The following is a 21,431-nucleotide window of genomic DNA, read 5'->3' on the forward strand; positions in this document are numbered from 1 at the left end:
TTCCTGAAATGCACGCCTGTGCCAACTTAAATGGATAAAGCTGCTAGTTGGGGCCAAACCCCAACTCAAATGCCAACTTGAGATCATAGATTAAGTTAACTGCTATACCAGTTTGAGTAGTTTAAGAAAAACCTGTATAGATCATTTTAGTTGGTCGCTGTAACTTTTCTGCAGCTGCTGGGTTGTACAAGGTCGTATTCACTATGGGTAAAGCAAAGCAGAATCAGGCCCAGAATAGCTACAGCAGAGACACTAGCCAAAGCCAATTTCTCCCACACTGTCCTGCCCGCCTGCTTCATTTTCATAAAAGCATTGGCGTGTTTATTTTCTTTTCTTTTAGACCTCTAAAAATACACCTATTGCTTCTATTGCTAAGCCCCTAGACACAGACACAAACAGAATGATAGAAAACAAGTTGATATTTGTCAACTAAAAATCAAACCAATAGCACCAATACATCACATCACCACCTTCCTCAGCAAGAGCCAGTATAAACATAGACGCTTTCCACCTGGGCGCAAAGATTAACACATGCATGCTTTGTTGGAACAACACCGGAAGCCATTTACAAAGAGAAGGCCTTTGCAATGAAAATACCTTCCTTAACAGCCCCTGGCATTCAAAAGTAGGGATTGTGAATGAGGCTATGTAGCTACCCTAGAGCAGCCTTGAGGGTATATAACCCAGTATCACTCATCCTCTCTGTCTTGGTTGTACTCTTTGGTATGCACTCAGGGCTAAAGCAGCTACACTGCCTCAGTTCTGTCATTTTAGCTAAGTACAGACAGTCAGAGTCTGAAGCTAAATTGATTCAGTCTTTGCAGTTTAGTCTAAGCTGCAGAGAAAAAACTGAGAAACAACTGGACACACATTCACTTTTGATTCAGGAAATACAGCCACATGCCTGCAGTGGCTCAGGCCAGAAGCCTGGGGGACACAACAACATGGCTCTCTGGCATATAGCCAGCATGGGCTGTGTATTCACTACCTCTTCCTGCTGCCCCCAAGGTCTCTGGGATTTGCAGTCCAAAATCACAGAAGTAGTACTCTGCAGGGTTGTTCATCACTTCCTCTTTCTGCTTCCAGGTCCCTCTGGGATTTGTAGTCCATAGTCACAGCCAGCAGTAACTTTCAGTAAGTTTAGCAGGGCAGGGCAGCACTGTACTCAGGGAAATGGGGGTTTAACCAGAGGAAGGGGGGTTTAACTGCCCCCCCAGCCCCAGATCCCAGCTGGGGTTTGCCTGGGGCAGGGCAGTCCCTGCCTCCCCATTCCCCACAACACTTCTCTGCTGGAGCAGACAGCACAGCCTAGCCTAGGGCTAGAAACCAAGCTGGGATGCTCGGGGACTCTGATTTAACTTAAACCAGGAAGGGGTCTGGGACAGAACTCTCATAAACTGGTTTGACCCAAATCAGTTAAGTCTGATACTACATTCAACCAGGTGCAGCTTAAACCAGTTTCAACCATTATGAAACTGACTTGTGTACACTGAACTTTTGCTCTGTTATAGGTTTAAACCAGGTTCTGATTACTTAAACCAGTTTATGTGTAACTTCTGTTCCTAGCCTTAGTGTATGCTGAGCAGGAGCAAGAGGCAGAGGATACTTCTTAGCAGCAATCCAAGTTGCAGACATACCCTAAGAGAACCTCATTTACAGAATGCTAAAATCCTCCAGACAAGATTTTGCACAGGTATAGAGAACAGCAAGTAATACTTGGAATCACTACACCAATTTCAAATGTAAACAAATGTGCTTGGTCTCCAGCATTATGTTAGACTCCATGAATAGGATCCAGAAGCACCCCCAGATTGAAAACTGGACTGACAACCCATCTTAATCCACAAATGCAGAGATTATCTTTGGCATCTCAAGACACTTCCACAGATCAACCAGCACTGAAGTCAGTGGGAGCTTCTGGGTATATAGTGCTTTCAAAACTCAGGCAATGTTAGCCAGTGCCTAAATACAGATTCAGAAGCCAGGTTTAGGCCCCTATTTTAATAAATCTTGGCCTTGAGAAATATTTTATCCTTGGTATCAGTGATGAGACAAACCGACAAAAACAGTGCAAATTGCAAAGGCTTGCCTCTGTAACACAGCCACCTTTTTATTAGGAAATGGATTGAAGCCACCAATCCCAGTCACTGGAAACAGTTTTCAATTGTTACTGATCTGGGCTGTATTTGACCCAAAGAAGAAAGACACAGAAAACTTAGCCTGGGGTGAAACCCTCTTTGTACAAGCATGATTTCTCTGTCTAGCATTTTGAGGCACTTATGCTATACCATATTTACTCAAATATAAGGCAAGGTTTTTTACCCTAATCAGCATGGGAAAAATGCTCCTTGTGTACAAGAAAACCTCATTAAATACATGGTCTATCATTAAATAACTGCTGCCAAGAGCAGTATGTGCTCAGTAATGGAAACCAACTATGAAGTTGATTAAATGCAGCTAACACTGAGCATGACTATAAAACACATGGCTCATATTGGACAAACATACTGATGGGAACCTACCACAAGGATACGGGTATTTTTGCAATGTTTTTAATATTATATTATATAATAAAAATATAAAATATAATAAAATATAATATAATAATGATACCCCTACCGACCTGCCTTGTGACTGCTGTGGTTCACTTGAGAGTCCAAAACATACCTTTACAGTTAAAGCACTTTTATTCCCATTACAAAAACTGCACCTGTGCACCAGTGTTCCTGCATGCCCATCACCTTTAACCATCACAATTATGCAAAGAACTACCTCAGTGCCCTCCCAGAAGAGATATTATGGGGCCCATTGCACTCAGTCTCCCTCAGCATCAACTCTTTTTAAGTCATGGTCAGCTTCTACATTGCATACATTTTGACTTCCTCTTCACTCCCACAGATGAGCTGTGCCTTTCTTTCCCATTTCCAGTGATTCCTGTTTTTTCACCAGCCTTGAATGTCTAGCAAACATCACCAAATGGGGCCTCAAACAGTTCACCCAGAATCCCTCTGCCATCTCCTCTCAGCCTGTCGCATATAATTATTGTGACCCTGTCCTTCATGAGGTGCAGCCAGACCAGGTTGCCCCGTGTCTCATTTTTGGAGGATTCCAGGACTTCTGCCAAGAACACCCAGTTCCAGTCATGACTGGGTGGGCTAATTCTCATGGATCCTTTATGGGGGTATCTGGAATACACAGACATACTGAGCAGTGTTGAACTACGGGGTCCCCATAGCTTGAAATTCTGTTGACTCTTCTAGGGCCCAGTCCAATGAACTGGATAAATCATAAGCCTTTTGGTTTTGAACTAATACGTATATTTTTTATTAATTATTTGTATAAATTTATATATATATATAAGTGCTACTTAAAAGTGCGTTTATAGAGTCCCTGTACTAAAACTTACAGCAGTTATAAAAAAGGTAATAGGCATCAATTCTAGATTAATTAAATTACTACAGGCATGTGTTTCAACATCAATATTTTCAAATTTGCCCCTCGCTTCCATGTGCTCAGGAAAAGCAGGGTCTGGTAGTAAGGGGAGGAAGGGGCTGCAGGGGAAGAAGTAGAAGTTTTTTGGGGCAGGGGACAAAGGCAAGAGGGCTAACTGACCCCGCACCAGATTTATTTTCCCTGCTGTAGCAATGGAAGAGGGATAAATGCAAGGCAAACCTCCAATAATTAAGATTCAATGCCTGGAAAATTATAACAAGTTTATCATTTTTCCATATATAAAATCTAATTATTAGGGGGGTTGTTTTATATTCAGGGTCATCTTACATTCAAGTAAATATTGTAATATATAGGGCTGTGCAAAGCTTCAGTCCCTGATTCGATTCGGTGGAGATTCGGCCCGATTTGGATTCAGAGATTCGGCCACCAAATCGAATCTTAAAGGAGAGATCCTTTAATCTCTCCGAACTGAATCGGAACCCTCCAAATTGATTCGGAAAGATTCAGAGATTCAGACAGACAGTTTTAAATGTTTTTTTTCAACATACCTCAGGGTACCAGATGGCTTGTGAATGCTGCAATGCTGGGGTGGATGGGGTGTCCCACAGGAGCATGGGGGGCTCCCCAGTGCACTTGGCAGCAGACCCAGAAGTTGACCAGAAGCACTTCCAGTCCACTTCCGGGTCTGCCAGGGAGAGCATGGGGGGGGGGGGCACTCCCCCTGGCTCGGCAACTGGTGCCTCCTAGGTCTGGAGGGGCATCCAGGGTCCCCCCGTGGCCAATCACTGAGCCAAGGAGTGTGGGGCTGCGCCCCCAGTGCACTCCCTGGTGGACCTGGAAGTGAATCGGAAGTAGTTCTGGTCCACTTCCAGGTTCGCGGCCATGCATGGTGTGGGGGGGCCTCTGTGGGTCGCTCCATCTGGCCCAGCATTGCAAGGTTCACAAGCCATGCCTGGTACCTTGAGGTATGTAGAAAAAAACATTTAAAGTTGTGTCTATGGCCAAATTGCTGATTCTCCAAATCAGCATTGAATCTTCAAATTTGGATTTGGCCAGATCAAATCAAGGACAGTGATCCAAAGCAATTAATCGAATCACTGTCCCCAATTCAGGCTGAATCTGAATCGAATACAGCTTGTTTCGCACACCCCTAGTAATATAAGGATTTTTCTAGAGCTGCATTGTCAAGGACACTCAGGTGAGGATACTGGGGAGTGCACTCTCCCTATCATCTTCTCACACAGCTAGTATAAGCTGAAGCCTGTAGTCCCAAAGCCCCTTGCCTTGAAGCCACAACTTCGATTCTGGAGGGCACCTTCACTCAAGAAGGGCTCCTCTTTCACTGGTTTGAGCTTGGGGCAACAAAGTGATTGGAAGAGCCAGCCAAAAAAGAAACCGGAAGAATTAAAGATAATCAAGCAGCCACATGGATCTGCGAATGCTAATGAATGAATCAGCTGTTTTTATAGTGTAGGCTCTTCCATATAAAGACTGGCAGTTTGGTCCTTCATACACAGAAATTGCCAAAGAGCAAGGGTTTCCAGCTCATAGGACATTCTGTTTTTGTTTCTCATTTTAGTTTTGGTGTGGATCAAACCCAAAACATTTTTTTCTTTTTAAAATGTCCCACAAACTGGAAGCTCCTAAGACCCTGCAGTTCCTTTGTAAAATTGACCTTCTTGTCAGTTTCAGTGTAGGTAGAATGTCATTTTTACTGAACAGCTAGAGGAGGTTCCCATGGCAGATGCACCACATACCTCTGATCTGCGGCCAGGGATCCCAGAGCTTGCAGCATTCCTGATACTCCATGGATTCCACTAGAACCCTGCCTTGAAGCTGGAAGAAGTTTGCTGAATCCAATGTATTTCCAATTAAACTTCCCAGGCTCAACAAAACTTTGTTTCACCATAAAATTCATGAACTACTCTACTTGCATGTCATTTCATGCTCTCCTTTCCCTCCTCCATCTTTCTCTAACATACTCCACTTAAAAAGTTTTCTCTATCTTCCTTTTTTTTTTTTTTGAAAATTAAGTTTCCACAAATTGAAAACAGCTACAACCCCCACTCCCCCCCTCAAAACAGTGGCACAAAAGCTGCCCTCAACCTTTTGGATAGGGTGGGAGAAATCTAATAAATGAATACAAATTATGTCTGCAAATCCAAAGATCTTTTGGCTAGAGACTTTTGTTTCTAATCTTGGCTGGAGTACCCAGTGCTACTGCAATACAAATTATGGACACAGAATTACATTCTCTCTTAGAAATGACCATCCAAAGACTTGCTAGAACTAAATGAGCAAGTGGTTCTGTCAAGTTCAAATAAACTTTGTTGCCAGTCCAGAAACCCAGCAGTATTGGTATGAGCTGCTATGTAAGAGATCCAGATTTTAAGATGAAGTTCTTGTTTCTTATGCATCCAGACAACAGATTCAAGGAAAGCTGAAGAAGCATTGTAAGCATTGCAAAAAAGAGAAGGATGAAGCTAACATTAGGCCCAGAAGGTTGCTAAAGTAGAAACACTGATGGGCTCTCAAGGAACTCCCAGTATAGATCTGAGTCTACCAATGATATTTATAACCTGAACAACAGAACTTTTATTAGAAAAACAAACTCTCCGCATCCAGATGCATGCAGCCATGTGGTAGGTGGTAATGTAGACGTCTGTGGCGCCACATACTGCACATTCAGTTGTTCTCTGTGCTGCAAGGGAGTGGCATGGAAGGTTTTTTTGACCCCTGGATATCCAGGGGCCAAAAAAACCCATGGAGGAAAAAAGCAGAGCAGTTCAAGTATGGCAGCATGTGCCACTCAAAAGCAGAGCTGGGCCACCCAGATCCACACTGCAGCTGCCATCTAGGCTCCACACAGCAGAATCGCCACTGCTGCAGCCCCAGGAGGCCCTCAGAACTCCAGGTAAGGCTGCTAGGGTCAGCCCAGTGTTGGCCCCAGCCTCCCCTACCACTCCTGAGGTTACTTGCTGCACTCCAGAGCACGCGTGATGTAGGCATTCACCAGGGACAAGTAGCAGTGACACAGGATGCACTGCTGCTAGTTGTCCCTGGGGAACCAAATGTCCATGCACATGTGGACGCAGCCACTGGAGGCTGGTCTGGGGACTTCCTCAGCTCCAGATTTCTCCTTTCCAGCATTAATGAGACTGTGGCAGGACCAGGCCCCAGGGGCAGCTGTGACACCTCCTGGTGACTGTATGGATCCTGTCAGGCTTGAGCCTTCCCTTCATTACTCACCTGCCATGCCTTGTTCTTCATAAATATCAGGGAAGGAAGGCTGCCCACAGGCCTTAGAGTGAGCCTTAGTCCATTAGAATCTTCAACTGGTCCCTCCCAGGCACCCCTAATCTCCACTCAGTACTTGAGATAAATGGACCACCTCAGCCTGTCTAAGCCCCTCCAGGGCACTGTAACCTTAAAGGCCAATTGTGTAGTTCTGTCCACCCCAACACCGCACCCCAAGCCTCACAGGTGTTATCGCTCCTGACATTTCTTTCACACACAGTCCCTCCCTAGGCTCTTCAACTTCCTGGTCCCATACTCAGTCCCTCCCTGGGATCTTGGATCCCCTGGTCTCTCACTCAGCCCTCTGGGTCACCTCAGACCTGCTCTGGTCTCTCAGACCCCCTGGGTTGCTCAGCCCTCTCTCTGGGCTTGTAGACCCTCTAGTCCCCCTCTCAGTCTCTCTCTTTGCTCATGCACCTTCTAGCCCCACTCTTAGCTTCTCTCTGGGCTCCTGGACCCTCAGTCAATCTGGACTCAAAGACCCTCTGATCCCATCCTCAGCTCCTGTCCAGGCTCCTGGACCCTCTAGTCCTCTCTGCTCAGCCCTCTGGGCTGGTGGACTCTCCGTTCCCATGATTAGTCACTCTCTGGCTCCTGGACCTCCTGGTCCCACCCTCAGCCTGGGCTCCTCGCTCCCTGCTAGGCCCCTCTCTCTGAGTTCCTGCACTCCTTGCTGAGCCCCATTTCTTATTTAGCCCCTCTATGGGCTACTGGCTCACAGAGTGCCTTGAGCTTGCCTCCAGCAGGGCTCAAGACATGTAACTCAAACAAGAGTACCAACAGAAAATAAAAGCCACTGGCTGGCATAAAACCCTTTTCTTTCTACCTTGGGTAATATTGCCTTGTTCCCACGCCTACAGAGTTGCTTAACTTACTTCCTTAGTCATTTAGGAGCCTTGGTGCAAAGAGCTCCCTTCCTTGTGGCTCTCAGGGCTAGATTCCCTGATCATCTCAGGCTCTGGGCTTATATGGTCAAGCCCAGCCCTCTTCCAATCAAATGAGTCTCCAAATCAGCTCCCTTTGCCACCTCAAAGCTGCCTCTCAGCTAGCTTCCCCTCTTAAAATGACATGTGCACTAAGCATCCTGCCAAAGAGATAAATCTGGGTCAGCACCTACCACCCAGGGCTTGCTGCAGAAGTTGTAAATGGAGTATAGGGAGTTGACACTATGAACTCCACCATACTGAAAGCCAATGATGAGGTTGCGGAAGTCTTCTCCAAGGGCCATGCTGTAAGCATGCTGTCGAATCAGAACAAAGTCGGGCTTGAAAGATCTACAAGACATAATTAGAGTAAAGTTTTTAAATAATCATCTACATTCCTCCCCTTCCTTCCCCACCCCGATCCTTCCATTTTGCTTTCCTTCATATACATTGCACTTCTCAAGCCTGCAGTACTGTCTCAATTATATTACAAAAAACAGTAAAATGAAATAAAATAAAATAAAATAAAAACCCCTCCCTGCACACACACAATCCATCCCCCAATAAACCCAGTGTTTAAAAATAAAAAAAAAATCCTATGTAGCCTCAAGCATAGGAGCTTAGAAACACTCTAAATGGATTTGCTAGTTTCCATTCCAATCTGGCATGCATAGGAACAACTAACAACTGCTGCTAACCATCATATATTCTCTCTGGGAGGGGAATTCTCCCCAGTTGGGGGGGTGGGGGGTTGGTCACAACTGGCGACACTAGTGGCAATGTGCTAAGCAGATGAAGCAGCAAAAGATGATTTGTTAATGGTGGAATGGAATAGCTACAGAAAGGAAGCAGAATGGATCAGTAGATCATTCAGGATCTCAAATGATGCGACACATATCCATACATATAACACATTCCTTTTGAATCAATTTACCACATAGAGAGCAGAGCACATATTGGCCACTTCCATGTATAAAAAACAAGTAGGAACAGACATCACAAAGCAGTTAACCAAATTAATAGTGTCCTCCAGGCAGTGGTAGGAATCCAGCACATTATCAGAGCTAAGATTTGTACTGGGGCCCTTACGATTTTAAGGGAGAAGTGTTAACTAAGTCCGAGGGGAGAGGTCTTTTCTGGTTGAACCGATAGATGAGCTTTGGTAAGACTCTACTGGTAAGTGACACTTTGTATATTGTATCTTAGGATCAATTCAAAGTATCTGGAAACAGCAATTGGAAAGCTTACCGAAAACAATGCTCAGTAAGCAGTTTGTTTCTGAAAGCACTAGAGCAGTGATTCTCAACCAGGTGTTGAGACACCTGGTTGAGAATCAACACCTCAAAGCACCCTGGGGTGCTTTGAGATCCTTACAAGGGTGGTGGGGGATGCCATACAATGTTAGCACTATTGGGTGTACAAACATGACTCATAAGTTACATTTAGAGATTTCAAGTAGGAATCAATAGTATTGAAAACATTCTGACCTGCTGTGATCTTTCTGAGTTCTCTGCAACAGAAAAAATATTCTATTATTTTTCTGTAGTCAAAACACAAGTGAAAGCTAAGAGATGGCATGTTTCAAAGGGTGTCTCAAGTCTAACGAGGTATGCCTCGATTCTAAAAAGGTTGAGAACTACTGCATTAGAGCAGTAATTTTCATCCATGGTGCCATGGAGTACCACCAGATCCTTTGAAGGGTGCCAAGTGGTGTGAGGAGATGAGCAGTAAAAGCCTGCAGGCTCAGGCCCCTCTGCAAGAAACTAAGCACTGTAATACATTGGTGATGCACAGGGGGTGCATGTGCACCCCTTGAGATTGGCAGTGCACCCCCTGAGAAAAGGACTGCCGACACTGCTGGGGGCCTCTGAGTGCAATGAGGAGTGCCTTGCATCAAAAAGATTGAGAACCACTGTACTAGAGGGACTCTCCGCAAACATGGGGAAAAATTTATATTTTAATAAAAGGTAGCATCAAGGGCATTAGGAAAATTTCCAAATTACATGAAAGTTCTTAAGAGAAATAGGTTCCATATCCAGGTCCCATTACTTCACTGCCCTTGAACATTTTCCTTGCTACGAGACTATAATTTTTATCCTTCGAATGTACGAACTGGAAATCTTTGGGGTTTATAGCTCCTATTTATATTTATGACACTTTGGCTGGGAACTCTGAGATGGTGACTCTGGGCCAGACTGTGGCAACACACACTGCAGTGAAAATCTGGAACTGCTTATTGTTTTAAGCTTTCCATTTTACTTGTTGGCCTTGGGCATTTGCTATTAATCTAGCTGTAGCAATAAGTATGCCCTCCTCTTGTTATGATGCAGAGGCTTTAGAAATGCTATGCAGTTGTCTTAAACTCAGATGGGCTCCTTAATGCACTTGGCAGCAAAGGTGGCATTTTCCTCAATCAGTGAAATGTGTAATACATGTCTGGAGGGCAATGCTTGCTAATGTGCAGCTGATTTATGAACCTTCCCAATGTCAATGAGGCAAGGCAAGTGGTGACCCCATGCTGAGAAACAGCAAGTGAATGCAAACCTTGGAATTTTTAACTGCTTGACTTCTGCTAAGCCTTCCAGGTGGAAAACAACCACTGGGCAGGGAAACATCCCCAGAAAGGAATAATTAACATGCTGGGACAAGAAACCCTTTGGGTTCAATGCTCCCACTGCGCTGCTAAACATTCTAGGTTCTAAGTGATGACCTGCTCCAGATAGGTACATCCTTGCTTCCTTTTTGTGTGTCATTAAAACTAAAGGTGACTGGTCTACCTAGGAACACAAAAGGATAAAAAAAATCCACACTCCACACTGTCTAATCTAATCTTGATTCTATCAGATGGAAGGTTAGATCAAATGGTTTTCTTTGAGAGACTGGGGAAGTGAGAGATCATAGCATAAGAGATGGAAATAAGAAGGCAGAGTAAATAATGCAGTCCTATCTAAATTCTGCATGATAGATCAGCTCAGGTTCATTGTTCAGTAGATCTCAAACTGAAGTACAAGGGACAGGAAAGCGTGTTCAGGTGAGCACAGAGGAGGGTTAGACTCTACCCAACTGCACTGCCAGGCTACAGAGCCTCCTAGGCAGGAAAGGACAGGCTGCCAAAGAAATAACTTCAACCCCAGAGTATCTTGAACAAAAGAAATAACTACAACCCCAGAATAACTTGAACAAAATAAGACACAGGAATGTGGGGCCTACAACCACCAGGGAGCAAGCACGTATGATGAAGAGAAGTCTTCTCAAACTGTGTGCCTTTTTGGTGCAAATCACTTTCCATCCCTCAAAGTTCTGAAATCTTGAAAAACTCAGTGTAAAAGAGAAGCAGAAACTGGTCAGAAAGACAAGAAGCTAGATTAGAAAATGCAATAAAGATGAAAAAGAACACACAAAGAATCAACATGAGTGGGACTAGCAAGCACGACACCAAGGGGGAAGAAACATGAACAGGTAACTGTGCCCTATTGAACCAGGAAGGAAAGAGCTTGGCTCCTTCACAGAAAATACTATTTTCCTGATGTACTGCCTCCTTTAAAGGAGAAAAATGCAGGAAAATGCAGGTTGCCCCTTGTAGACTGGCAGAGTTCCAGCCTGCAATGGGCTGCTTGGGGTTAGGGGGATTAGGGAAGGTTGAGCAGAGGGCACCATGTGCACGTGTGCACACAGGCAAGGCGAGGTGCAGCAGGGGCTGTGGTATGGAGTTCTGCCACACTGGTACTGGGCAGACAGAGGGCACCTCAACTTGGTGACTATGGCAGTATGGCACTCCCTCCTGCGCCTGGTCCTGCCCACTGGGCTGTGGAGACCCCCAAGAGGAGGGCAGCAGGGCAGGGAGCCTTAGGTACACAGTGGGCAGCCCGCATCCTCCCCCACTCCCCTGCATTCCTCTCCCCATGGGGGAAGGGAGGGGAGGGGACCTGGGCTCCATGGTCTGCTCTGGCTGCAGCAATTGTTGCCTCCCCTGGACAGCAGCTGGGGCTTAGGTGCTACAGGGAGGGCAGGGGGCTGTGCGTTCTGGCTCTGGGGCACCTGGGGGTGGGGGCTGCAGGTTGGGAGTGAGGAGCACTGGCAGGGCCACAGGCTGTGGATGGGGTGTAAGGGGCACTGGTAGGGGCAGGGGACTGTAGGTGGGGAGTGAGGGGCCATGCTGAGGAAATGTAGTCATATTGAGGAAAAGTTTGGGAAGTACTGGTTTATAAGAAAACTTTTAAAAGTGCTAACCATGAATGGCATTTGCCCCTGGCAGCTGGGGGGCATGGCTGTGCTGGCGACAGTGGGAGTGCGGAGGTGGCGAGTGGGGAGCTTCTGCAGATGCCCCCGGCACTGTTGGCGGCAGGGCGGGGGTGGCAAGTGCCCACCATGGGTCAGCGACCACCCACAGGTGCCGCTGGCAGTGTCAGCAGTGGCCAGGGGCAATCAGGGACTGCCCACAGATGCCGCCAGTGGTGCTGGCGACAGGGTAGCAGGCGGTAACACTGTTGGTGGCACCTTTTTGCAGGGAGTACACTGCCACACAGAGGGGGTGCGCGTGCACCCCTACGCATTGCCCCTGGTGCTAATGCTCTGTGGGTACAATGCAAGGCCCTTATTTTAGTTGTCATAGAATGAACCATTTTTCAGTTTACTCCAACGTGCTTTAGTTCTATGTTTTAAATAGTAAGACTAAATTTTAGAGACTAGCTTAAATTAAAACCCTGGATCCAAAATACCCTTAACTTTTCCTTAAAGTAGGGAATCAAATCCAAATCTCTACTTCTTTGGCTATCTTTAGCAAAATCTGTGTTTTAATATTTTTAATTGCAGCTCTTGGCTATCAATGGGTGGGCTAGAATTTAGGAAGTAAACTTCCAAAGGCCAATTCCAGAAATGGTTTTGGAGTTGGTGCTTTTGTTGGTGTTGTTGTTGTTCCCATGGTTAAACATTGATGGAGCCGTAGCAATAGCTCTGCTAGTTGAAGATGCCTTACTGCTCTAGGAACCAGAAGAAACTCAGAGTTGAAAAGATCACCATTAAAATTTCACTGCAGTAAGCAGGTTCTCCATTCATTGTGGACCAGAACACAGCAGAAGATGACTGCAAATCCTGGTGGGAAATTTCATGTTTTAGTGAGACTTCCTATGTCTATAACCAGAGCTAGGACATATCAATAGCTCTGGCTTGATTTCTGGTCCTTCAGCTGCTCACTGAGAACTTCAAAGAGCTTCATGTGCATGAAAAAAATAACATTCAATAATAGATCATGCTGTCAAAATGCCTTTTAAGCTCCTTTCTGCATCCCACTATGAGCAAGCCACTTGGTGACAGTCAAAATTATTTCCATATCCAGAAATTAAGTCTTTAGCTTCTTTCTTGTTACTTTTTGTTTGGGACTTTGAAGAAGTTGCACAAGAGAAGAGCTGCCCATCTCTGACCTCTTCAGTACTCACCCATCCGGTCACATGAGCAATGAGCTCTTGGGCCAAACTCTGGAAGAAGGATGGGCTCTCTTTCTTTGCACAATCATTTCAATTTCACAGGGGACTTTGCTCTTCATATTTACACAGGACAGCATCTTGGCTAACAAAGGAGTTTGTGCTTCCTAGCCTCCTTTACCTTTTAAGATACTTGAATCAGTTTTCGGACCATCCTATTTTGACTAAGGCTCTCCTCTAAATCCCCTTCTCAATACTCAAACAAAAAATGGAAAATGTAAAATTAAGCAATAAGATATACCAGGCTGTGCATTGTTAGAAGATTAATTGAGCCTTCAGGCAATGTTCTGAGGCACAAGTCCAAAACATAAGTAAATTAAACTACCTGAGAAGTGCAAAAAACCCCCCCATCCCTAAATAATGCAGTGCCTCAGGCCTCTTAGAAGTAATATAAAATAGCATTTTTAAAAATAAAGAACATGTCCTGTTTATGAATTATCAGAGCGTTAATGATAGTCACGACATCATCAACAACCAATTGGAAAGCTTTGCTATTTTTAGTTTTACATTCATTATTACATCTTTCATAATGCTAGACAATGTTAACAACCTTTTTATTATATTAAAGTTTGGGGTAAAATGGAAAATATTCGAAGGAAGGGTCTCCTTTCAACCAAAATCACTTTTTTTTTTTTAAACAGAAAAAGGCAAAAACTGTCTCCCTTTACAAAAGAATCCTGGTGATGTCAACAGGACTATTTATGTGAGTAAAGTCACTAGGATTTGGTTTCTGTGAAAGTCATCTGGCTGTGTGAAGTAGGTAAGTAGATGACTTAACCAAGTAGGTGAGGATGCTTTCAGCATAGAGGAACCCAGAAGCAGCAGAAAGGGTGACCCACTAGCAATGGAAGTGGAATAGCAGCCATTGCAGGGATCACTACAGTCATCATAACTTAGAATAGCTAGGAGGCAGCCTCAAGGTGCTGTTCGGAAATAGATTTGGTCACATGTTCCCCAAGCTGTACAGTAGCAGTCTCCAAAATTTGGTGTCAAACATTCTGATTGTAACCTGAACAAATTTAGTCTGGAAATCAGTAATAAAGATCATGATCTTGTCACTACACCATTTTTAAACTATAGCCCATTTTCAAGAAGGAGGGTTCCAGTGACTGACTAAGCACTGGTGAAATATGAGGTCTGAGCCTTTTAGAAGTACCAGAGCTGTCCAATTACCTGTGGGCTGGGGAACACATGCAATGTGGGCCACAGACTCAGGAGCTGCATGAGGGGTGGGCTGCCAATCCAGGGCCCCCCTCCCAGATTCCCCCTGTTGTGTGGACAAGCCGGCACCCCTTCCTTCCCCACCATGCACACAGCAGACAGCCCAGCTGCATAGGCTTCCCCCCACACCCCTTGCAGTACAGGCAGCTTAAGTTTCCTCCACTGTGCATGCAGCGCCCCCTCCTAGCTGTGTATGCCACCCACCTGAAATGTGGGCACCTCAGCTCCTTCCTTTGTTGCACAAGCAACCTGGCACCCTCCCGCTCCATATGAGCACCTCAGGCACTCCAACCCCTTTCTGCTGCTTTGCCCTGTCCCCAGAGGTGGAGGCAGGAAGGAGCTTGGGGAGCGAGAGGGACCCGAAAAAACCCACTGTTGTGGCAGGAGCAATGGGAAGGAGGACTGGTGGCTTGGTGGGAGCCCATGGGCGACATGCTAATTGTTTGGCAGCTGTATGCAGCCCGCCAATTGGACAGCCCTGAGTTAGATGGACAGCAGACATCCATGGGGTTGTATACACGCTACAGAGCAGACTTTTGCCCATCACTCCCATTATGCATTTTCCCTCGAAAGAGACCTTAATAAAAACCCAGGCAGAAAGGAGGTGATTGAAGATAGAAGCAAAACATGATCAACTTGAGGGAAAAAAATATAGCCATGCCCTCATCAGATTTAACTTTAGCTCAGGCTTAATTCGTTAATGAAAATTTAGAATCAGGCTGCACATTTTTTTAAAATCAGGAGTTAACTTAAATGTGAACAGGCCAGGGAGAGGTTTAGTCTTTGAGATATTCCCTGCCCTGCTCTGCTAACAGCAACTTCTGCTTTCTGGCAGCTGCCTCCACTCCAAATGTTTTCCCAATAACTGTAAGCATCTTGCTCACACATCGGCTGGACGCCAGCTGCTGGGGAGGCAAAGAGGGACGTTATTCATTTGGGAGATAACTAAACCCCGATGAGAGAAACAGTCCCTGAAAGCAGCTGTTTAACAGCAGCAACTGGAATGGATGCAACCAAAAAAAATAAACCCCAATCCCCGCTTTGTGCTACAGCTTAAAAAAATGGGGAACAGTGGAGGAAGATTAAGGTAAAGCACCATGGGAATACTTTCTAAGGTTTATTAAGATATATCACACATGCTAAAATGCTTAATGTGTAATGACAATGCTGCCAAATGCTACCCTGAATTATACCTTGTGTTAACCCACTGACTTCACTCAACTGAAGATCACTTAAGTGAGGGCAGGTGTTTACTGGTAGTCTGAGGTTTGTTTTTTGTTTAAATGCATATTTAACAACACTGCATGCTGTCTGAAACACAGCACTATACCACCTATTTAACATATCTGCCACATATGTTTTATGTGAAATACGTTTACCACTACTAATATATGCTCTGTGTTAAATACATAGTGGGTGTGTCTACATGTGATGCTACATCGCCATAGCAACACGCTACAGCAACGAAGGGAGACATAGCACCAGTGGGCACAAACCATGATGCTGATGCTACATCACGGTAGCAACAAGATGTCTTGCTATAGCACATTGCTATGGCATCATAGCTGCTGAAATAATTGTGCGCCGTCATTTAGTACTTCCTAAAGCAAGTATTAAATGATGGCACAGTAAAACTGCACCAGTGGGGAGGAGGGGGGACGGCATGTCTTCATGTGTTACTATAAAGTGCATTGCTATGGTGATGTTGCTGCAGCATCGCGGATCTTGCCTGCAGACACTACGTCACCATAGCACATTGCTACGGTGATGTAGCATCACATGTAGATGCACCCAGTATGTACTATATAGATGTATATACAGAGTACAGTACATTCTGTGAATCATGGAAAAACTATATGCTAAATATATGTCTCCATTTTGCTTTTGGGAGCTTAAACTCTCAAAGTCAGTTTCTTTTATTGTCCTACACTCTCCTTGCTTCATAGGGATTTCCATAGTTTGGCTTAAAAAAAAAAAAAGGGCGGGGGGTTCCTAAAAGCTGTGCTGAACCTCATGAAATGATGAATGGCCAGAGCTCTTCTACAAACAATTCCGAGGTGAACTCTGAGCTCCACATTATAGACCTTACTGTGTCAATGTATAGACTAGATCTCCCCTAATGCTCATATGTATTCCCCAGAAATCTTGTTTTGTAGAACAAGTGCAAAGAATGACTGCTTTTGCAGGGAGAACAGCTCTTAGCTGGTGAAAAAATTCCCACCACCTAGCAATGAGCAACTAATATGAGACAAGAAAATACCAGCTTCATAGGAAAGAAAACTGCTCACCTCCTGCAAGGGATAGCCCCTGCGTGACCTGGGTAGGTAGCCTTTGTGTGGCCATACTGCAGGGCTTTTTAAAACATCCATTTGGGAAGGTTGGGTATCCCCAACTGGCTTTAAAATACTTGTATTTTGGAGTAAGGGTTCTTATACAATGGGACTATCCTACAGCCCTATAGGATAAGGAGACTCTGAATAGCAGGAAAACACCTGCCTCTCCTATTGCCAGTTATCTCCCCATGTGTGAGTGGCTGTCTTCCAGGGTTTGAAATAATATCATGGTCCTCAGTGGGGGAAAAAAGTGAGTTAGGGAGAACTTATTTGGGGGATTTGGGATTGTAATGCAATAGGCCCCAGCAATATTATTAGAACACATGCTATCATTGAACCAATAGAAAATTCAATGTTAATTAAAGGGATATGAATTAAGGATGTGTGAAGCAGGCCCTATTCAATTCAGATTCGGCCTGAACTGGGGACAGTGATTCGATTAATTAATTCAGATCACTGTCCCCGATTCAATTCATCCAAATCTGAATCTGAAGACTCAGTGCTGATTTGAGGAATCAGCAATTCGGACATAGACACAGCTTTAAATGTTTTTTCTACATACCTTGAGGTAGCAGACATGGCTTGTGAATGCTGCGATGCTGGGGCACGTGGAGCGTCCCACACGTGGAGTGTGGGGGGCCCTCCATGTGCTTGGCGGTGAACCCAGAAGTGGACTGGAGGTACTTCCAGTCCACTTCCGGGTCTTCTGTGGAGCACCCTGGGGACCGCCCCCCCGCACCTCTCAAGCGCAGTGATCAGCTGTGGGGGGCCCTGGGTGCCCCAGACCAAGAGGCACCAGTTGCTGAGCTAGGGGGGATGGGGAGCCCAGTGTGCTCCCTGGTGGACCCAGAAATGGACTGGAAGTACTTCTGACCCATTTCCGGGTCTGCTGCAAAGCACACTGGGGAGTCCCCCATGCTTCTGTGGGACGCTCCATGTGCTCCAGCCTCACAATGTTCATGAGCCCCTGCTATCTAGAGATATGTAGAAAAAACATTTAAAGCTGTCTCTATGTCCAAATTTCTGGATCTTTCCAAATCAATTCGGAGGGTTCCAATTCGATTTGGAGAGATTAAAGGGTCCTCTGATTCAGTTCGGATTCGGAAATTTGGCCACCAAATCGTGTCAAACCTCCATTGAATTGAATCGGGCGTGAAACTTCTCACAGCCCTAATATGAATGGCCTTGTAAGGAGCAGGGGCCCCACTCCCAAGGTACCACTACAGGAAGGGAGGTGGGAGGAAAAGAAAAAGAAAGTTAGACCCCAAAGACTCCTAAGCTCCCCCGCTATCACCCAAGAGCAGCCTACATGGTGCCCCTTCGCAACCCTGGGGGGTCCCTCCCCTGTTGGGATGCTCTCTCCAGGGTAACTTGCTACTCCACAGTCCTGGAGGGTTGCCTCTGTTCTCCAGGTTGAGCTCTGTTTCCTGCCGGGCTTTCCTGCCACACAACTCTGCTGCCACCAGCCTGGCTTAGGGCCACATGCCCCGCTGCATGTATTGGGCACTTCACCTTGTGCTAGGGGTTGGAGGCCTGGACATCCTTGTGCAGCACTGGGGCTTGTTCTGCTCCTGGACCGTCTGGGCAGTGCTGTACACACTGAGCTGCTGTCCTGAGTCACCTTGAGCAGCTCCCAGGGCCTCCCACCCTCCATGCAGCACCTCCTGCACCTTGCTCCCAGACTTGTGCTGGGGGTTGTGGACTTGAGCCGCCCAAGGGGCTCCAAAGATCCTGCTCCATGCACCAGCCTGCGCACCATGTTTTGGCTGCATGCCAGAGGTTGCAGACCCAAGCTGCCTCATGCAGCTCCCAGGGTCTGGACTCCGTGCGCCGTGCTGCTCACTGAGAGCCTAACTGCTGGAGCCGTCCACTGCTCCCCGCTGATAGAAGTCTTCAGGGGCTCTTCCTGGGCTACTGCTTCGCCCTGCTTAGCAGCTCTCCTGAGCTCTTCTAAACCCTCCTCTTCTCTCTTCTCTGTCCAGGGCTCTGCCCCTGAAGTCTTCCAGACCTGACAGTTTGCAGTCTTCAATCAGGTCCAGGGAAAATCCTCTCCCCCTCCCCTCAGGAAAGGGGCATGACTTTATTTCCCTTGCTGCCTCCTGATTGGTGGATGAGCTCCACCAATCAGAACACAGGATCTTAAGCCTGGGACTCAACCCAAGCTCTGAAAGGTAAGCCTGCTACTGTAGCATGAAAGGGACCACACATCATAAGCCAAAGCACCACTGCAATAGACACCACACAGAAATATACACAAAGAGGATGACCTTTGCCCTTGATGTTCATAAGTATAGGAACATATATAGGAAATATAGGAATCCAATGCTGCAATGTATATGGCAGCCTAGTCACATAGCAAAACGCAGCTGGGGACATCACGTAACATAGTCTCTTTCCTTTTGAATTTCTGGAACTTTGCATGTACTGCATCCATTGGATGATGTTTCACGTCTCTTGTACCCGATTACCAGTGACCAACAGTAATTATGCATTAAATTAAGATTACAAGCAATTTAACTATGGGCAAAACAATAATATTTAGTATTATATATCATGCTTTTCAAATGCTTTCAAAGTGCTTTCCCCATATTATAGAAATATAGAAACTGAAACACAGAGAAGATAACACTAGCATTTTCAAATGCCGACATGAATAACTTTATTAAGGATACTGAGTTTTTAGCTTCTTTAAAAGGGGAAGGGGAGCTTGGGAACATGTATCAGCTGTAATGATGCAATTGTTATCTCTGCACAATCCTGTAGCAAGTGAGCTAAATTGGTCCGACATAGACCCTGAACGAAACAGGGTTAAAGTTTGAGAAGTTTTGCAGACAAGGTTCCTTGGGTGAATTTGATATCTTTTATTAGACCAACCCAAATAGTTGGAGAATAGTTATTAAGCAAGCTTTCGGGTTCAAAAACCCTTCGTCAGGCTAAGTTTTGCTACACTTGTGTTGCTACAGGATCATGCAGAAGTAACTGTTGCATTGCAACAGCTTATGTCCCTCACTGATATCAGTACAGTTGTTAGGCCTGTCTGTACCCTTAGGCAGCTAGATAAGTGAGCTGATTTTCAGAGGTGTGTTCTTAGCGAAGTGAATGTCAGCCGTGGGAACCGCATGTCTTAAAAGCCAGGCCACTTAAAAATGCCTAACTGCAGCCACCAGTTTGACAATGTTATCTAGAGTAACACACAAGTTAATGGCAGAATACATGCTAGAACCAAGGACAACCAATTTCTTATCTCCTGCTCTTTCCAGCTGATAATATTGCCTCCAAAATTATTTGTAAATGCTGACTGAGGGAATGCTAGGTATAAATTCATTAAGAAAAATCAGATCTCTTTAAATAGACTACTCTTTCAGGAGACCAGGGCCTTGTTGCACAGTAATTTTGGGTGGCTCCTGGAACTCTCAACGTCTGGATTGTCTGTACATTAACACCTGAAATTAGTTTTAAGCACTTATTATGTGGCTCAAAATTATGCCACTCCAGGGAAGGATTCTCTCTGATCTATGTTACCCAGCTTGTGTTACACTAAAGAGTAGCCACTCTAGGCTACACCTTAGTGTAAACACCTCCCTCCTCCCCCACACACACTTACCTGTGGGTACCTATGCTGTCTGTCCCAGTGAAGCACTCAGGAAAGGATTAACCTGTCTGAATGGCCACTGCCTGCCACTGCTGCTCTGTGCCAGGCTCAGCCCAAAGAGCACCAGCACAGCAGCAGCAGTGGCAGGCAAGACAGGTTAGTGCTCCCCTGCCTGCTCCCCTGGGACAGGCTGTAAGAGAGCCCCTGGGGGCAGGGGGAAGCCCAGAATGGGAGGTGGGGGGATTCTTTCCTTTTAGTCCTTCAGGCCCCTGCTAGTCTGATCATACAGCTGCTCCAAACCTGAGCTAGCACTGACACCCATCAGCATTTGTGTTGCTCACAGTGCAAGGTGGAACAAGGCCCTCACTCTGTTATTTACTAGTGCAAGACCAATAAACTGGACTAACAAAGTCTTAAATCACAGATGTCAAAAAGATTCAAGAGATCAGCAAAGAGGGATCTGATTTAATCATAGGACAGAACTCTTTTAATTCACATGAATAACTGGGAAACCTATTGCAAATGACAGAATTTAGTGAACCAGCAATATATTAAATTAGCAGCATTCTAAAAGTGAAGGAAGCACAGTAGAAAGTGTGATTTGTTAATTTATGAATGAAGAATGGGTATTGTTATTTATAATATGATAGTTTATTCACTGTAATATTCATGCTGTTTTACATTAATAATACAAGCCCTCACTGTAGCATTTTGTTACTGCCGTTGTAGAGAGAAACATGGGCAGAACATTGCTTTCTGCAGCCGGGAATACTGAATGCGTGGATTTGTTAGGCACTATCATATTGCTTTCTTATATTTTATTAACAGGATTTTCGGGCACTTAAGAACATTACAAATTCAGCACTATTTACTACATCTCACCATCTCAGAAGTATTCTGACTTGCTAGTAAAAATCCTATTGGATAATTAAATGAGATTTAGTGAGCTATAGAGGAGACACATGTCAGTAAAATATGATCTCCAGAACTGCATCTCATTGGCATCATTTCAGATAAACTATGGCTTAGGTGTCTCACAAAGGCCCAAACAATTCTCTACCCAGGAAAAAAATTAATCTCTTGTTTTGTTTTTGGTTAATTGGGGGGGGGGGGGGGGGGGTGTTTTTGTTTT

The 21,431-nt window shown here is 45.3% G+C and overlaps 1 protein-coding gene across 1 annotated transcript in view; it reads right to left on the reverse strand.

The window, feature by feature from the left end:
- Nucleotides 1-21,431, reverse strand: part of SYN3 (synapsin III) — a 364,275-nt gene that overhangs the window by 198,848 nt on the left and 143,996 nt on the right. Inside the window, exon 5 of the mRNA XM_014521984.2 lies at nt 7,868-8,024. Coding sequence (XP_014377470.1) covers nt 7,868-8,024 — 157 coding nt within the window. The remainder of the gene's footprint in view (nt 1-7,867; nt 8,025-21,431) is intronic.

This window comes from Alligator sinensis, unplaced genomic scaffold (genome assembly GCF_000455745.1).
Source record: "Alligator sinensis unplaced genomic scaffold, ASM45574v1 scaffold409_1, whole genome shotgun sequence".
Classification (NCBI taxonomy): Eukaryota; Metazoa; Chordata; order Crocodylia; family Alligatoridae; genus Alligator; species Alligator sinensis.